The sequence below is a fragment of the Cottoperca gobio genome, chromosome 16 (genome assembly GCF_900634415.1).
Source record: "Cottoperca gobio chromosome 16, fCotGob3.1, whole genome shotgun sequence".
NCBI lineage: Eukaryota > Metazoa > Chordata > Actinopteri > Perciformes > Bovichtidae > Cottoperca > Cottoperca gobio.
In genome coordinates, this window is record NC_041370.1 from 19,846,561 (window position 1) to 19,866,109 (window position 19,549).

A 19,549-nucleotide genomic window follows, 5' to 3' on the forward strand; every position below is an offset into this window, starting at 1 on the left:
CAAGTTATTTAACCCCTGAGTACTCCAGTGCTGATGCAGGAGTTCACAGTATCTCCTGAATTACACCACAAAAGATAGCCTGTATCTCGCAATCTTGGAGATGTACAGTCGTACAAAAACCAAGGAATCATAAATTATGAAGACCAAACTCACACATAGCTGTTTCTTTGGGTCACTTGGAGAGCTAATGTCTTAAGCTGTTTAATGAGCAAGTAAGGCCAACATTTCCCATCCCCTCTTTCTTAATCTGAAAGGAGCTGGCTGTAGTGAGTCACCACTTTTCCAGGAAGACATTGTTGTCAAACCATGACACCTGATCCCAGCTTTCAGCATCCTCCAGTCCCCTCTGTACTAATTAAATGATTTTGCCAAAAATCTCTCCTCTCCATTTCACGGTAGGTGCACAGAGAGCCTGCACACTGTTATTAAAAAGAGAATAGCTTATGTGGTTAAAGAGCAGCTGGCCCACTGAGCTATGCAGTGATGCAAGAAGCTGGTACTGGCGGCGAGAAAGAAAGCTCATCTTTCCGTCAGCAGCCATCATTATCCTTCCAAAATGCATGCGTTAATGGAGTGGACAAAGGGCAGGAGATGGAATAAAGTGAGTTTCCAAATTAATGTGATTTCCAAATTAGCATCTAATGGGAGCCTACATTTGATTACAGATCCCATGTGCCAAAGGACCTGAGAAAAACAAGCTTAATTTTACATGTGCTTGTTTCCCCCCTCCTCTATCTCAACCTCTCTGCTGCCTTCAAATTAAATAAGACCTCAATGGCTCCTCTACAGAACATGGTAATTAGCCCTCTTCATGAGAAATGAAAAAAAGGGGGTCTCTTTTAAGGGTCAAACCAGAAGCATCATTCAGCATACACACTGTCATTTATCACCAAGAGAGACTGCTTCCAAGGAAAGTGGATGAAAGGCTGATGGGCTTCCCCACTGGGCTGCTAACCCTGCTGGGCTGCTTGGATGCAGGAAATCACAGTCATGTGTGCGACCGAGGATTTAGCCACTTTGGGATAGAGGAGCTCAACTCATCATCAGCACCACGTTTGATTCAGCTGCTTCCAGGAACAGAGGATTTACAGTTCACATTTTCAATGAGCACAGGAAGGCACGGGCAATAAAGCGAGAGGCCCCACATTGCCATTAACCCTGATAAAGTGTGTGAATCAAAAAATCTCTTATGGGAGAGATAACCTAAAGTGCTATAAAATGAAAATCAATTTGACACGCCAAGCAAGGGAAAAATAACTGAATGTAACATTTAATCTCAACTCTAGTCTGTAGAATAAACATGTTCACTTCACCGCCATCTAGGCGTTCTTTATTATTCATTTGTCTCAAAGCAATAACAAAAAGCCCCCTTTTTCCCTAAAGGTTATGACAGTGTCAGAGAGCAGGGATGCTGTTTGCTGTGGCATTCCTTCCTGGACTACGATGCATCTATACTTTCTCATAAGTAATTTGCAGAACTACAGTCGTTGTCATTAATTTTGGACACACCGCATCGTTTATCTTTTCGTATTTAACTCTTAAGCAAATAATGTTTTTGTTTATTTTTAACACTTTTCATGTAACCCCTTGGAGACAAATACCTTAGGTTGGGAATTACTGTCCATGGTTTACTTTCTAATAATATAGTATAATACACTAGTTATCTGGTAAAATTAATTACAGATAACAGTTCAAGATTAAGGTAGTTTACAAATGATTGTCATTGCCATGCACTTGGTATGACATGGTACAGTACGAGAACTTGCCACACTTGATATTTCAGATTGTATTGATAAAATGGAGATTATATAGATAGATAAATGGATACTTTATTGATCCCGAGGGTAAATTTAGCAGACAGCAGCAGGCATCATATAGAAGATTTGTGTGGAAGTCATTAGTTAAATCAAAGAACCACTTATAGTTTCAGAGGTGTTTGTGACCTCGCACATTAGCACATTGACCAAATAAAGAAATTTCGGCTATCAGATGTTAATCTAAAAGTATTGTATCAATAAAGTTGAGATTAAAAGCCTTGCCTGGGAAACAGCAGTTGACAAAAGATTCTAACAAAGTCTATTCAGTAGCTGCTTTGGAGCTTTTGATCGTATCGCACGATCTTTCTTAAGTAAGCCCTTCTTTAAATAAACCCTTAAAGGGCAACTCCATCTGCTCCAAAAGAGCTACTGAATGGACCTTGTGCAATCGCTTCTGTGATATCAGATTAACTATCAACCAGTCCTGATCTGATGTAGTGTAGCCTATCTTAAAATGTTGTAAGGATAAGCTAACTTCAAAGTTTTGTAGCAAATTATGCAAACATGCACATTTAGTGAACTGATGATTTGTTCTTTGAGTTCTTGGTTTATGAATAATCTTTTTTATTGGTCCATAAGGTATGAATTCACAAACTGACTGGTATTTCCTTTTAAACTGCCTATTATATCTGCGCTTGACAACCTCCAATTTGAGTCTAATTTGTATCCTCATATGTTTATGGGGAAAATAGGTTAAGATGTGCCAGTGCATGCCTTGTGTTAAGGAGCAGGTGTGTGTCTCTCCTGTGTATTGTAGAAGGGTCTGTATATGGGGGGCTGCAGAGGATGTCCTCATTCATGCAGCTAACTAACGAGTCCCTCAGGCCCAGACTGCAACCAGCAGTGCAGCAGACTAAAAGGATTACCATGACAAAGGTGTGTGGTCGGATGCAGTATGATAAAGCCATGGTATAGATAAAAAGCCACCCCCTTTATTTCACATACTCTCATTGGGGGTCAGACTACAGCTCTCCATGAAGCATTCATATTGTGAGCTTTCACAACATGATAAGAAATGTCTGTGCATCTTACACATCAGTCCCAAGGGAAACATTGGCTTTATTGATACAGAGACAAACAACATGGAAAAATCATATGTAACCAAGAACAACGTCCTCTGTTGAAGAATGTTTTCTCTTCCCGAGATGGTAATCAGTATGTTTCTTCAAGGTCATATGGGTTCAAACAAAGATTGTATCTTGTCTCTTGGTCCTTTTTAACCATACAATCAATTAATGGCTCATGACACATCTACTTCAATTGACCATATAACTAAATCAACCAAAAACAATTTTTACTTTGACAATAAAAACATCAAACATTCTATATATCCTTTGTGGAAATTGATTCACAGCTCATTGAAGAAGGTGCAGTTCACCCTTCACTAAGGCTTTTTAAATAAACTATTACCTCACCATCTCGCTGCACTACGGAGCTGTGGCATATTAATGTTTTTGTCCTATAATTTCTTTCAGTTGTTGCTGTAAAATAGATTAAGCTCAATGAAAATGTTTCTTATCTTAAGGCTGAACTCATTCTTTCAGAGCCAATGACCAATGGCACACAAGATAAGATACAATGTTACTGTTTCATTGTTACATTATACGGATTAGCAATATACAATCAGCAAAATCACAGTTTTGGTAATGCAACCATTTCTCACAGGCAGAGCTGCTTTGGAGGCTTTGGAGAGGGACATTTTATGATTGGTTGAATTGGACCTGAAGAGATGAACCTAAGCACAACAGGTTTAATGGCCAATTAGAAAGGTTGCTAACATTAGCAATGTTAGTGCTAACGTTTACTTGTTGGCTGACCTGCTGTGACTACACATACATACATATGTGTTACAATTTTGATGAAGTTCTTTCTTTGCCATTCAAGCTTGTCATTCAACAAGTGCTTAGCCTGAGAGGGGTCTAGCTGCAGAACTCCAGGCTCAGGCCCACCTTCTCTGTCGAACCCTTTCAGGTCCCGAGCTTGGAGAAAGTGATGTCTGATATTATTTACGCCAGAGGCTATCTTCAGGATCGGATAGATAGCATGCATTCATTAATTTTAATAAGCCACACAACATCCACCAACAACAAAGGTAAACAATGCAACCTTTTACCGATATAACTGTAACTTATAAAGTGACTACGTAACGTTAAGCAGCAAATAATTTATGAGTTAGTTAACGCTAGCTAGCTATACTAAGGTTGTTAGCAAACTAACGTTAATGTTAACTGAATGAAAACATTAAGATTTTGGCATTCTTTCCCTGTTATTTTGCTAACATTATTGTTAGTTTACTAACGACATTAAAAGTTATATTGAAATATTAAGGTTATTTATATTGGTGTTATTGGTTGATGTTGTGTGGCATTGACGTGATACAATGTATTAAATATAAGCTCAATAGGCTATTTTATTTATTAACTATAGGTGAGATAAAACAATACACTGCACTATATAATTTAGTGGCATATAAATGTTGTTTATTGACAACAAAGCACAAAAAACACACATGGGTCCCAGCGACGAATGTGGGCCTGAACGTACCTGGAGTTCTGCAGTGGGACGTTATTGCTTAGCCCTGCCTAAAATTGCCCAGAGAATTCTAATTATACTAGTAACACAATTTCTGGTAGTAGCGTTGACTGACAAATCTTTGGACAAATATTGGTATAACTTGTTGACAAAATCTACAGTTGGTGTTCGATAAATGCCTACAAGTCAGATCTGAGTGCTCTTACCATAAAGATCCTGCTTTTCTTTTTTTTGCCCCCTTGCCCCTTCCTCCCAAATGAGTCTAATGTCTTTTCAGCGTGTGTGCTCATGTGTGCAGAGGGCCTCCAATGCCAAGCACTTCTCTAGCATGGCTGTCCAGGCCAGGCACAATGGAGCCTGATTCCCCAGCCCCTCTGTCCCCCGATGGCCTAAAGAAGTCTCCCAGCAGGATTGAAGGAGGACCACCTCAGTGTCCGTCTGAGTATGTCGAACTTTGAAAAACCTCCTAAATTCCTTTCCTCTTTTCCATAATGCTCAATTAACTGACATTAAGTGTTAGTATACTCACTAGCATGACTCATTGGTTCAATTTTCTCTTTGCTCTTTCATCATCATATTCTCAGATATTCTTGAAAGGTGCCAATTGTACTACTGTCAGAATTAGATAAGATCTCAATCTGCATTTATCTCCACAGGATGTCGCAGTAGATAATGCAATAAGAAGGTATAATTACAGGATGCCAAATGGGGGGAAATGAATGGAAACAGAATATATTACAGTATGTTAGAAAAAGCAATATAAAAAAACATTTCAAATGACTATGGTTAATAAGCATTTTCATTAGATGTAGTAATTCCATTACAGGTAGATTAAATTGTATCCAACATAAAACATTATAAAGCATTTTCCTCCATGATAACAGATTTCCCAAGCATCTCTGTTACGCATGCTTGCCCTGCACCATGGGGACGGTGGATTATATGAAAGAGGTTGAACACAACTCACTGACTGCATTTGGAGTCAGATTCTTCCCTACCCACGTAATTACAGTTGAACCAACATTTGTGAGTGCACATTCTTTTCCTTGTCCTTTGTCCTTGTATCTTCTAGAACAATTAAAACATGCCTTGAAAACCTTGTATTTTCATTCTGTTTGTTCATTGTCTCACCTCATGAGGGGCCATTGTAATCCGTTTTTTCTTTAGCTATGCTAGCCTTGTGGGCTGTCTGTCGTTTGTCCACCACTTTCATCCAGACGGGATTATCTCAACAACTAATGGATTACTTGCCTTGAAATTTGGTACGGTTACCCATGGTCCCGAGAGAATGAAGCCCACTGATTTTGGTTATCTTCTGACTTTTCGCCACCATGAGGTTGACATTTGCAGTTTTGAGTGCAACAAATATTTATGTTTATGCATTTATGTTCTGCACAGGATGAACTTTGTACCAGTACCATCTTCAAGTAACAAATGTTTCCCAATACTTCAATCAAATGCCTGCAAAACTATGACATTCCCATCAGCCTCAGCTGTAGGCTACTTTATGTTTAATGCTCATCAGCAAATATTAGCATGCTAACACGCTAAACTAAGTTGGTGAAAATGTTAGCATGCTGACGTTAGCATTCGCCTTGAAGCACAGAGCCACTGCTGTAGAGACTTCCTACTTGATGATAATGCAATGTTGTTTCAAACAACTGCAGTTGACGTATACACAATGAGAGACAGAAAGAGAGAAAGAGCAGAGAGGTGAGAGATTTTTAACATAGGCTAGCATGGCAGAATGCATGGTGCGTAAAACTCCCTCTGAATAGGAGGTTTTGTACCAAAAGTTAAGGCCCTGTCACACATATCCGTATGGCAGAAACGTATGCCGGCGCATACGAAATATCGGCAATAGGTTGTTATAAATTAAGGGTAAGTTGTGATCGTTCGAAGGACGCACACGATATGCCGAACACGGCAGACATACGGCCCTGTCACACAGTTCCGTATGCCGGCGTATATGAAAAGTAGCTCAAAATTCAAAACTTTTCTACAGCAGTGTTGTAGCTGACATATACAAAACGAATACATAACAAATTATTATACATATGTCCAACATATTTATAGCGTATCACCTACTTATACCAACGGAGCAGGAAAAGTGCCATTTGGTTCACGTCATGCTGATGCTGGAGAACGGCTAGAATGTACTCTTGTTGCAGCCTCTCAGCATCCTCCATGCTCTCTGATGCTGGGTTGATGTATTCATCAAGACGTGCTGTGAAGCTACTCACAGGGACCCTATATAATATATTCAAACCCCAATAAGCTCCCAAAACGCTAGCTGAACGCTAGCTGTACTGTAGAAACACGTTTAATGAGTTACTCCATAGTCAGGGATAAGATTAACATAGGTTACGAATAGGTTATCCACTCGTTATCAATAAATTGGCTGTAGGGTTCACCGTCAGCCGACGTAGCCTATATCTAATGTACCTCTAATGCATTTATGTACTGTATTCACATAAGTATTCGCATACTGAATTTACGTAGGTAAGTATTCACGTACGTATTTCGTATTCACGTATATCTAACGTAATGTAACTTATGTGTAACGTCTGCATAATTTATGAAGCACACGTTGGGTACGTCCGGTAATTTTGAACATGCTCAAAACATCAGCGTTCAACAACGCACCCCAGCGTAACACAGTGAGCTTTTAACGAATACTACTTATGCCTTACTTTATATCAACGTATACCAGCGTGTTGCCGATATTTTTTATACGCCATATTTTTGTATACGTTATGCATTCGTTGGGTATTCGTCTGATACATTTTGGAAATGTCAGTGATACGCTATCAATAGGTTAGACATGCGTATCTGTATATGTTCACTTTTCCGATCCGATGAAAAGTTGGATGTATTTGGACTAACAAATGTGTATACGCCAGCATACGTTTCTGCCATACGGATATGTGGGACAGGGCCTTTAGAATTATAAAGATAAAATAATACGAAAATATAATAGAATCCCTGAAAGCTGACCGGATGATACACATGTTATGGTGCTTTTCTGACAACTTTAACATGGGATAGGCCTATGGTGAAACAGTTAAACAGAGAAAGGTCTAGGGAAAACAGAAGGCTGACAGGCAGTAAACCCAACTAACCCTGGGGTCCAGAGGAGGCAGCCTCATCTCCATGATCTTCAGCCACTGTCTCAGTGCAATGATTTGACCCCTGAACTCACACTGCCATTGACTCAAGTCCTCCACGTCCCTCCTAAAGCAGAAAGGACCAATACAAAGTGTAAGAATTTATATTGATCATCTTTTACAATCAAATATCACATGCACTAATAAAGCTAATCTAAATCTAGCCTAACAAATGTTAATCACCTGTGATATATCTATATATTTTTGTCTCAATCTTTTGGTTTGTTATGTCATATCCATAGCAGCATACATTACTATGCACATATGCAATGTATTTGTGGAATTACTGTATGTCTACTTTAGTGTTGAAATTATTGTGATAGCAGGATGCTGTAAATTGGGAAAAGAGGCACAAAAGCAAAAGTCATGATGTACTACAGAAGGAAGAGGTACAACAAAGCCTTGAAGACTTGTTATCCTTATCAAGTCTAGAAAACTATCTCATTAGGGAGGCATCTGCTCTCTCTTTGTCCGTTGGGCTGGAACTTTAGTTTTCTTGTTTCAGTATGTTTCAATTAGATGTTTTACACTGTGTGCTCACTTCACAATTCATAGCTCTGCCTTTGTGTTGCTGGCGGACGCACCGCTCTACAAAGCTGATACAATTGAGCAACTGTCGTCACAGGCTGCGCATTTTCTTTTAAATCTGACTGTTGGTGGCCACTTTCAATCAAGCAGGTCTTGCTTGGATTACAGTATTTGCTTGAAATAAAGGTACATTTAAAAGCATTGGAGCTTGTATTGGACATAATCTGAACCTCATTAAGTATTTCTTCAAGGTTGGGTATTTAAATTGAAGAATGAATGACAATCTTATACATTAGCATACCCATATCTCTGATCCTGTGAAGTAGGCGTTGGTGATTCAAACAAAGAACTTCCTTTATCCTGAAGAGACCATTGGAAAAACAGAAAACACTAAATGATATTTTTGACATTTTGGGTTTTGCTTACTTTTATAACATTTCCATTCAACAGTTACTCACTGTATACAACATATGATGATGCAAGTCTGTGTACTCTCCTCTATGTGTTCTTACCTCCCTGTCTCCAGCCTCTGATGCAGGGAGAGTCGGGAGGGAAAGGGTCAGATCAGAGTAGTCAAGGGAGCTGAGTGAAGAATTCTGGGAGGTGAATGCCCCATTTCTTCTGTTGGCAGGCTCCTCCATCAAACTCAGCGGCTAATGTTGGCACATAGAGCAAAATATGTATGCATGTGGTGTGTCGCTGGGTTAGTGATTTCCAATTATGTCTAAATGTTGTTACAGGATCTTTTACACAGTGATCAGAACATATTTTTTAGGGAAAATTGTGTCATTTTGTGGAAAACTAAAACAGGTATTATGTAGGTAGAATTGTATTATCATCAGCATTCAAAAACCTAGTCAGACCCTCATTAATCTGGCAATTACCTAATCACTATAGTCAACATAGACCTCGGTGGGTTCATAACATTATTACATGTAGATCCTGTGCTGGACTAAGTCTTTGTTTCACCTTCACACTTGCTTTCTTGGGGATGTGTGTAGGTCAGTCTAACGACGCCCTCATGTGGGCAACTAATACTAATGCTTTTTCCGGAGATTCACACCACTGGGAAGGTTGGCTTCAAACTCTTTAATCAACCTTGCACAGAGTATTATTGCAACTGCACTGAAAAATCCTGGTATTACTGTTCCACCATACATATACATAGTTTATTATGTTTCTTTATATTTATCATATGTTAACATATAGAACTAGCTGCTCTACAACATTGTTACGCTTTAACATGGAGGGATGGAAGGTAGGCATTATGTGAAGTGCCTTACTTTAGTTTTCTAGTGTCATTTAGGTCACAATATGTCATTAGGTGTGTCACAGTATCAGATTTTCACTAAATGATTTTCATGGCCAAAAATCCACGATAACAATATTATTGTGATATCTAAAGAAAATGTGATAAAAATAAATAATCTTCATCTTTGTTTATCGGGCATTTTGTCTCTTTTTGGCAAATTAATTATAATAAATATAGAGTCTAGGGTGGTGGCGAGAGTGTCTGTAACCCTAACTGTACTGTACGGTACAGGCATATTTACACACTTTCATCAAGTGTATTATTAACATTATATCAATATTTCATTCTTTAAATATCAGTTATCGTCAATCCCGGTATATCTGACACCCCTACTGTTCTTAGTGTTCCTATGTAACTGCAAACAGCAGAACTGAAAAATATATTCTACTCTAAATAAAACTAGCTTCAGATGCATGGGTATTGATGTACGAATGACAAGAGGGCCTCTTCAGAGCATATTTATTTACAACATAGTGTTAATATTCAGAACATACAATAGAATCCACTCACCACATCATTCAAAGCAAAAATATGCCCCATAAGCAAAGCGAACCAGTTAGTTTGTGAATTAATATATTGCTAAAAAATATAAATGAGCACAGCTACATCTGTAGCTGTCTTTATTTAACATTAAAACATTTCCCCAAAAAACTTATTTGTAAGGTTAGTGAAACATGCAAGGCAAATTCATGATATATCAAAAAACTTAATGAAAACAAAATAAAAAGATTTACAGAGGTAAAACACTTGAGATAAATAAAAAGAAATACTACTAAGCGAAACGAAGCTTTAAGCTCTTTTTCAGTTTGCAAAGGAAATCTGTGTCAAAATGTTAACTGAAATTAGTTAATTTGATATAGTACATACATTCCTGCAATGTGGTGCTGTATCAAACATGTCAATTCTCCAAATATATCTTTTTAGCACTTTGGTAGGGATGAATTTACAGGGAGATAATACCAAATAATACTCAGTGGACTTAAGAGCAGCAGTGAAGATATGCTGCTCTACCACTACAGTTGATCCAAATGTATATGAAAGAATACACATGCAGATGTGTGTATGATTTAAAAATATCATACACATAAATATCACTATTAGTATTCAAGTAATAAATATATGAAAAAATGTAATGAATGAAGAGTGTTCCAAGAAAGATATCCCAAGATGGTGTCAGGTTGACTCAGCCTCAGCTTTCTTCATATGTGATGTGTAATGGAAGAATGGGCATACTCAATGGCAGATCTAGAAATAAAAGAAAAATAACTATGAATTGAAATCAAAATAAACTGAACCATGCAGCGAGAAAAGAATATTACTTAAATGAAAATTGCAAAACAAATCTTGATGAAACATAGCTTCATCTTTAGCAAATGCAATGAAAATGACATGTATATAAAAACAGTTATACGCGGTACCTGTGTAACTGCGTGAGGATGACATGGACTCACGATTCCATCCAAGTTGAGGGGATCTGTGTTCGTATGTTGGATTCTGAAGGACTGAGGCAGCTGTCAAAAACAAGATGATAACAAAACTTAAATTTGTAATAGAAACAGTTCACTAGTGATATCACCATGGTAGTTTATGGGGTCGGGAAAAATGGCTTAAAAGAATGACATAACTTAGGCTCTAAGATATGATCAAAAATAACTGAAAAAATCAGACAACAAAACCAACATAAGGAAAACAAAAAAAACAACTAATTTCAACTTACAAGAACCAAAATAACAGGATGCAGGTCTGGATCAAGTCTGACATCATCTTGGGATTAACCAGGAACACTTGACTGATGGTACATATATAAAGTATCTAAAACTTGGGAGTGTGTAAAACAATGGTGTAATGAAGCTAAAGGATGCAAAAGTCCGCTAAATATAAATGGGCATAGGTACAAAATAATGACAGATGTGAAACTGGTTTCAGAATGGTCTGCACTAATTTTAATTCTGGCATGTCTTTTCAGGGTTGTATGCGTATAGAGTCTTATTTTTATAGTGTCTCGCAAATGTATTCTTACTTGGTATATTATTTAGTTACCCAGGCAACATTTAACATAAAAATATAAAACAAAATCTCTCCATACTTGATACAAACATTCCGAAATGTGAAGGCATCTATGTATTATAGAAACTGTTAAAAACATTAGAACTAAGTTGACATACAGTATCTCATTAAGTAGGACTGTCAAAAAAAGATAAAAAATAGACAAATATCCTTAATTTCAAAGGAATACTGGAAAAATATCTCTGTTTGACATACATACAGTATATATTAGTTTCAGAAAGCACTAGTATACAACTTTTTAACAAGTGTAAAATGAAAACTATAAGGCCACATATAAAACAGCAGAAATTTCATGCTTTGCTTTGAAAAATATAAACTGACTCAGTAATTAGTACTAAAGAAAAATAATATTTTATATATCTAGCAATTTGCTTTGTTATGTCTCCATATATGAGGCATATGTTGAGACATATTTTATGTATGAAAAAATCAATAGCGTAGGCAATTCTTGATGTGACCACATGTAGGGCAGAATAAATAAATAATATTTTCTTTGTTACTGTAACTATTTTTTTCTGTGAAAAATGCAACTATAAAGTGCATTAGTATGGTTGGTTCTTAGACACTTGGGCTATTGTTAGGAATAGAACTAGTTAATCAAAATCTGCGGCTGTAGCCAGTTGAAGAGGATGTGAAGGAGGAGGATGAGAAGTTCATGTTGAAGCCAGAGCCAGCATCAATGCTGCTTCTCCTGGAGCCTGTTCGGGATCCGGTCCTTGAGCCACTTCGGGAGCCATAGGCAGATCCAGGGCCACTGACATTGTAGGGACTGTAGAGGCCTTTGCTGGATTGTGAGGAGGCCTCCAGAAGTCTTAGGCTAGATCCTTCCTCGACCATGCTTTTGTCCATGGCATCTTTGAAGGAGATTTTCAGTTTGGTTTTTGGACATGTCAGATATTTAGAATAAGAACCCACATCTCTCAGCTTCTGGGCAGTGCGGGCATCGATTGAACCCTTCTTGATGGATTCATCTAGTGACACTCTGCTTTCGACATCAGGCTCAATAAGTCCACCAGTCAGATATTGAACCTCAAGGAAACGCTGCCCAGCCTCATAATACAACCAGCCTTTCTTTAAAGCCTGGGAGGCAGACATCTTTACTTTAGTTCTGGAGTCTTCAAATCCATTAAATGCTTTTTGAGCCAGGTTGAGACGATCAACCATGATTTTATCCACAAGGCCTTTTTCTGTAGCATCAGAGACTTGGAATCTCTCTCCAGTTGTGGGGTCAATTATTCCTCCTGTGCAGGCTTGGGCCTCCAACAATCTTTGGCCAGTGATGTTGTCTACCAGGTTTCTGTGTATGGCCTCAGTGATAGACACCTTCTCTAGTGTGTCTATGTCCAGTATTCCAGCTATGGGGCCAGTCTCCTCTGCTGGGTCATTCCATATGATTGCAGGTGGTTTAATTGAGGGTATAGGGCTCATGGGAGAGGAGTAGGTGGAACCAGTGGTGGAACTAAAAGAGGATGAGCGTGAGCGGATGCCTCCCACATTTCCAGAAAGCATGTCAGCAAATTCTGTGATGGATAGGTTTCCAGATCGGTATGTATCAAGGGCATTCTGGTCAATGAGGCCACGTGAAAGAGCATCGTCAACATCATACTGTCTCCCCGACCTCCTGTCAATGATAATGGATTTGACAGTGCCATCAGAGGAAGTCATTGTGATCTCTTCCCATTCACACTCCTGCTCAGCAAGCTCTAGGTAGGTTTGGTGGTCAATGAGTCCCTTCCTGTAGGCCTCATACACAGTCATTTCTTTGCCAGTCTCAGGGTCTACAATGACAACTCTGCGTTTACGAACTGAGGATTTGGACGAGGTCTTCCTTTCCTGCTTCTTTTCTTTCAATAGCAGAAGCACCAGGCCAGTGTCGGGATCAGTGATGCACCTCTCCATGAGTTGAAGGTAGGTTAGATTTTCCTCAGTGTTGGGATCAAAAAAGCCTTTGGTGTCATCAGATGGATCTGTCAAGATCTCATTCATTTCCTCATCAAAGAAACCACGTTTGTAAGCCACCTCAACTGGCAGACGGTGACTTTCCTCTGGATCAATGATTCCACCAGTGGCAATCTGGGCTTCCAGGAGACGGATACCATGATCTTTCAAAATGAGCCCCTTTTTCATGGCCTGGAACAGGGAGATTGTTTTGCCCGAATACGGATCTCTATATCCTGTCACTGCACGTTCAGCAGAGAGAAGCTTGTCTTTAAATTCAGGTCCGACAATTCCCATTCTCACTGCTTCATTGACAGTCAGTTTGAGGTTTTTGATTGGATCAATTACATATCCTGTGGAAGCCTGTGCCTCAAGGAGTTCAAATGCTGTGCCTGGCCTAATCATGTTCTTCTTCATGGCCTGGTAAATTGATAGACGATCCTTTGAGGACTCTAAAAATACACCAGCAATACAGCTTGTGCCCTCGAGGTACCTTGACAGTTTACTGCTAACCTCCTCCACTGTAATATGACCTTCATTAAGTAGAGTGACAGTCTGCTGGTCAATAATTTGTGAGCGGATAAGCTCCTCCATTGTGATCTGTTTCCTCAGACCCTTGAACATCAACCTCTTATCTCCCAGGGAGAGTAGGCGCAACCCACCATCTGACTTGCATCTCTTGAGCAGCTGTGCATATGACAAGTCCTCGTCAGTGACAGGGTCAATAAATCCTTTAACATTGTCAGTCAGTCTCTCGTTAGTTTCCTTGTTGATATAACCTCTTTGCATGGCAATGTCTGCTGGCAGGTGGAACTGGAATTCAGGATCAATAATACCACCAGTGGCGGTTTGTGCCTCTAACATTTTCAGAGCATAATCCTCTGGAACAAGATCCTTTTTCATGGCCTGGAAAAGAGATATGATTTTCCCACTGTATGGATCTTTGTATCCTGTGACTGCTCTCTCAGCCGACAGAAGTTTATCATGTATCTCAGGGCCGACAACACCCTTACGAACAGCCTCGTCAACTGTGAGCGTTTCATTATTAACTGGATCGACAATGAATCCTGTAGCAGCTTGTGTTTCTAGGAGGGTGAGGGCTACTTCTGGTTTAAGAAAACCTCTCTTCATTGCTTGGTATATGCTTATCTTGGAGCTTGAGTCTGTTGTGACCCCAGCAACACAGCCTGTGCCATAGAGATACTGTTTCACACTGGTCATCTCCATTATGTCACGGATGTCCCTCTTGCCCTGTTTAAGGAGGTTGTATGTCTCTAAGTTAATGATGCGGGCATTGTAGAGCTCCTCAATTGTTATCCTTCTCCTTATAGTCTTACATGACAGTGGGCTATCATTTCTGATGACCTCTCTCTGCTCCATGATCTCAATAATAATGATGATCATCCGCTCTTTAGTGATTTCACCAGAGCGATATCTATCCATGAGCTTCTGCCTCTCTTGCTCTGGAAGCAAATTTGAGTTCATGATTTCCCAGAGGTTCATTGGATTATCAGCAAGGCCCTCAATTGGAATGTCAATCTTTGTGCTGGTCAGGTCACTCTGTGTTTGTTCTTCTGTGTAGAGGTATGTCTTCTCCACGACAGTTGGAGACTGAGGCTTGGAGAGTGGAAGGATGTAAAGACCTGTCTCTGGATCTCTGAGGCACTTGTCTTTAAGCTGTTTGTAGGTAGCATTTTCATTGGTTTCGGGGTCTGAGAAAGCCTTGTTTTCATCAGATGGTTCAGATAAAGTCTTGGCAATTTCTTTGCTGAAAATGTTCTTCTGATATGCAACATCAATTGGGACACGGTGGCTGTTTACAGGGTCAATGATACCTCCACTAACCATCTGTGCCTCTATCATTGGCATGGCATGCTCTTTCGGGATGAGGTCTTTTTGCACTGCTTCAAAGAGAGATATTTTGTTGCCCGTGTATGGATCTTTATAGCCAGTGACAGCTTTTTCTGCAGAGAGAAGTTTTTCATGTAGCTCTGGACCAACAAGACCTGACTTCACTGCCTCATCTACTGTCAGGCACTGGTTCCTCACAGGATCTACAAGGAACCCAGTGGAAGCCTGGGCCTCAAGAAGGGAAATACCTGTGTTTTGTCTAAGGAGCTTTTTCTTCATAGCCTGATAAATGCTTATTTTCTCTTTGGTTGGCTCAAGGTAGATGCCAGCGATGCTATCAGAGCCCTGGAGGTATTTATTGACATTGGGATTCTCACTGACTTGTTTAGGTGTTGTTTTGCCTTGTTGAAGGAGGTCAAAGGTTGGTTTGTCAATGATTTTGGAGTCATATAGAGAGCTTGCTGGGACAGGAGCTCTGAGTCCCTTGAAGCTGGACAGTTCTTGTTTCTTGGCCTCTTTCTCATCTACAATTGTAATGACAATCTTGATTATCTTTTCAATTGTAATCTTTCCTGACCTAAACTGTCTGAGCAGGTTAAGCCTTTGTTCCTCAGTGAGATATTCAGAGTTGATGATGTCCCAGATAGTCATCTTCCTGCCCTTGAATGGTCCAGAGTCAAGCTCGACTGTTGCCTGAGTCATAGCCTCCTTTGTCTGGGCATCATTTAATGTTAGCCCTTCCTTTGCATTGATTGCTTCGTCAGAAAGTGGCAGAAGCTGGAGACCAGTCTTCTTGTCAGTGACACATCTCTTGAAAAGCTGTGAGTATGTTACATTTTCTTTTGTGTTGGGATCAAAGAAGCATTTAGTTTCATCATTGGGGCTGTTAAGAATCTGTTTCATTTCGTCATCAAAATAATTTCTCTTGCAGGCCACATCATGAGGAATGTGATGGCTCTTTACTGGGTCAATGATGCCACCGGTGGTCATTTGGGCATCGAGCAGTCGGATTCCTTGTTCTTTAGGTATGAGATCTTTTTTCATTGCCTGGAACAAAGATACTGTCTTTCCAGTATAAGGATCTTTGTAACCTGTAACAGCTCGCTCTGCAGACAGGAGTTTTTCATGCAGCTCTGGACCAACAACACCTGCTTTGACAGCTTCATCAACAGTGTACTTCTGATCATGAATAGGGTCAACTACATAACCTGTTCCTGCTTGGGCTTCAAGCATATTCAAGGCAGGCCCTGCCCTCATCATGTCTTTCTTCATAGCTTGATAGAAGGACATTGTCTCCTTGGATGAGTCGATAACTACACCTGCAATGCAGTTTGTACCCTTCAGTGCTTTGTGGACAAGCTCCATTTCTGACACCTCCTTAACTGTTTTATTGCCCTTGTGCAATTTGTTGTAGAGGTCTTTATCAATTATTTTGGATTCCAGGAGTTCAGTGGCAGGGACAGGTGCTCTCAGACCATCAAAGGTGATCTCATTCTTCTTCTCTTTGTCCTCTGCCACAGTAATTACAATCTTAATGATTTTTTCGATTGTGATTTTTCCTGTCCTGTATTGACGGAGAAGATCCTTCTTCTGGTCCTCAGTGAAGTACTCGGAATTGATTATTTCCCAAATGGTGATAGTCTTTCCCTTGAATTGTCCAAATGGCACAGACACGGTTGTTTTGCTGAACACGTCCTTGGTCTCCTCCTCTGTGTACATACTTGAACACTGAGCAGCTTTGTCTGTGATTGGCAGGAGTAGCAAACTGGTGTCAGGGTCAGTGATGCATCTCGTCATCAGCTCAGTATATGTCAAAGGTTCCTGAGTGCTGGGGTCAAAGTATCCCTTTGTATCTTCTGAAGGTTTCCCCATAATCTTGTTCATTTCAACATCATATTGTCCCTGTTTGTAAGCTGTTTCATTGGGTACACGATGACTATTGATAGGGTCGATGATGCCACCAGTTGCAAGCTGAGCCTCAAGGACTCTAATGGCGTGATCATGTTCCATCAGACCCTTCTTCATGGCTTCAAAGACAGATATCTTCCTACCAGTGTATGGATCTTTGTAGCCAATAACTGCCCTTTCAGCTGAAAGCATTTTGTTGTGCAGTTCAGGGCCAATCAAGCCTTCCTTGACAGCCTCATTAACAGAAAGTTTCTGGTTCTTCATAGGGTCTAACATGTAACCAGTGGCTGCTTGGGCTTCAAGAAGGATCATGGCTGTGCCTGGAGTAATCTTCTTCTCTTTTGATGCTTGATAGATTGACATTTTTTGATTAGATGGTGTCAAAACACCAGCAATGCAGTTTTTTCCTTTAAGAGTTACTCTAAGTTTTTGAGTCTCACCAAGCTCTTGAACAGTGGTTTTGCCTTTCTTTAGCTTGTCAAAGTCCTTCTTGGATAAAAGGCCGACATCATGAAGTCTGCTTGCAGGTACCTTATCACGGATGCCGTCAAAAGCCAAGGGATCTGGTTTCTTCTCCGCACTGTCTACTGCATTGCCGGCATTTTGACCATTATAAACCTTCTTTGTTGTATCAACTGTTGTAACACAAATGAGCTCTTTGTCTGGAACAGTGTGTTGCTCCTTCTGTGCTTCCTCAAGCTGCTGCAGCTTCTCACGCAATTTCTGGTTCTCATCTGCAAGAATTATTTCCTGCTCTAGTCTCTTCTTCTCCAGTTCCTGCATTTCTTTTTGCTTGCTAAGCATCTCTTTCTCAGCCTCTTTTTGTTTACTGAGAGCCTCATGCATGGTGGCATGGAGTTTCTTCTTTTCCTCCTCCATCTGCTGTTTCTGGCGTTCCTGTTCATCTTTGAGAGCTTTGGATTTTTTGGCTTCTTCTTCAAACTGGCTCTCCAGCTTCTTTTTTTCTTCTTCAATTAGCTTCTCCTTCTTCAAAAGCATCTCCCTTTCTGTCAGGAATGTCTGCTGGAGCAGTGTCTTCTCATGTTCTATTTGTTTTTGTTGTGCATCGGCCATCTGATAAAAAAAAGTAGAAAACATAAGTTACAATAGGTATATAGGTGAGACAAATATTCTGTAAATATTTTCTTTATCTAAATTGTTTATTTTGTTTATGTAATTTGTAATGGATACAACTTGTACAATGCACTTTGCTTATGCATATAGAGATACAAAATAATCCCTAATTGAAGTTATATGTGTTCTTTTCTGCAGTTTTAGTGAATTAGAGTTGATATTTGATTGTGACTTGACAATTTGTAAAAATGAGGGTAATCTTTAGTGACCCTGAGAGGTCAACACAGTGCAAATTTATTTTGATTTGATTAAAACCATTTATTAAACAATTTGTAATTCATTTTCGTCCTTGAACGTTACTTGGTGACAGTCCTGAAAGTAACTATTGTCAGCTAACATAGCCTGTTTCACAAATAATTGTGTTTATTTCGTCAGATTATTTAAATTGGCAGGCTAATAATAAAAGTAAAAGGCTGACACTAATGTTAACCATAAATATCTGCAGTAATATCTGAATCATGCACTACACTTTTGCTCATGTTTCAACACCACTAACTTAAATAACTTCATAAGCCAACAACAAGTGTGTTCCAGCTGTGTGCATCTCTTTTTAGTGTAATCTGGTAACAGTTTCCGTTGTGTTGTATGCTAATTGAAGTGTTTTATGTATGTGGTTGAGTTTTCTCTATTTGCAGTGTTTTTCTAAATGCTGTGCATGTTTTGTCAAATTGGTGAAGATGTTTTCTTCACTTGCTGCCGTTTTGTCCATTTGCCTGTGTTTTTATAATTTGCAGTACGTTAAGGTCTCAAGGCCACCATAGTACTCTGTCTGGAAAATGTACAAATCAGTTGAAAACAATCTCTGACACGATCAATCTGGATTATGATGTACTCGATTTGTCAAAGTCTATAGTTTTTATATAAATATGAAGGTTTTTACGAACTTACAACTAAATGATAAAATACTCTCCTAAATTGCGATAACAATAATTTGGCGTATGCCACATCGCTATTTTGCAGGCTTTCACTTGTTTGTATTGTACAGTTTTTTAAAATTTATTTTATTTATTGCAACAGAGAATACATTTTGCTACATAATAATTTAGTGGTAACTATCATACAGGATACCAGTAATTGTATTTCATATGTTAGTTACACTCTAAGGTGTTATAACAAATACACCTAATATATTCTTATTTTAAATGGCAAGGGACATCATTTAGAATGACTCATATAATGAGTTTAATAATGAAAATTACCTCAGTTTTGTATGATAAACAGTTTGAATGGACTCTTGATAGGTAACCATTCAAATAGTAAATATTAAAAGGAATACTCCACTGTTTTTTCAACTT

The 19,549-nt window shown here is 39.2% G+C and overlaps 2 protein-coding genes across 5 annotated transcripts in view; both read right to left on the bottom strand.

The window, feature by feature from the left end:
- macf1b (microtubule actin crosslinking factor 1b) overlaps positions 1-8,685 on the bottom strand; it is a 41,409-nt gene extending 32,724 nt beyond the window's left edge. The window contains exons 1-3 of the mRNA XM_029451215.1: positions 8,557-8,685; positions 8,346-8,404; positions 7,472-7,583 (exon numbers count right to left, since the gene is read on the bottom strand). Of these exons, the coding sequence (XP_029307075.1) occupies positions 7,472-7,583; positions 8,346-8,404; positions 8,557-8,685 (300 nt within the window). The remainder of the gene's footprint in view (positions 1-7,471; positions 7,584-8,345; positions 8,405-8,556) is intronic.
- Positions 8,686-9,799: 1,114 nt separating this feature from the next.
- Positions 9,800-19,549, bottom strand: part of plecb (plectin b) — a 69,116-nt gene continuing 59,366 nt past the window's right edge. For all 4 annotated transcript variants that reach the window (XM_029450909.1, XM_029450908.1, XM_029450907.1 and 1 more), the window contains 3 exons: positions 11,074-18,194; positions 10,775-10,867; positions 9,800-10,601 (listed from right to left, as the gene is read on the bottom strand). In XM_029450909.1, coding sequence (XP_029306769.1) covers positions 12,021-18,194 — 6,174 coding nt within the window. In that variant the 3' untranslated portion in view covers positions 9,800-10,601; positions 10,775-10,867; positions 11,074-12,020. The remainder of the gene's footprint in view (positions 10,602-10,774; positions 10,868-11,073; positions 18,195-19,549) is intronic.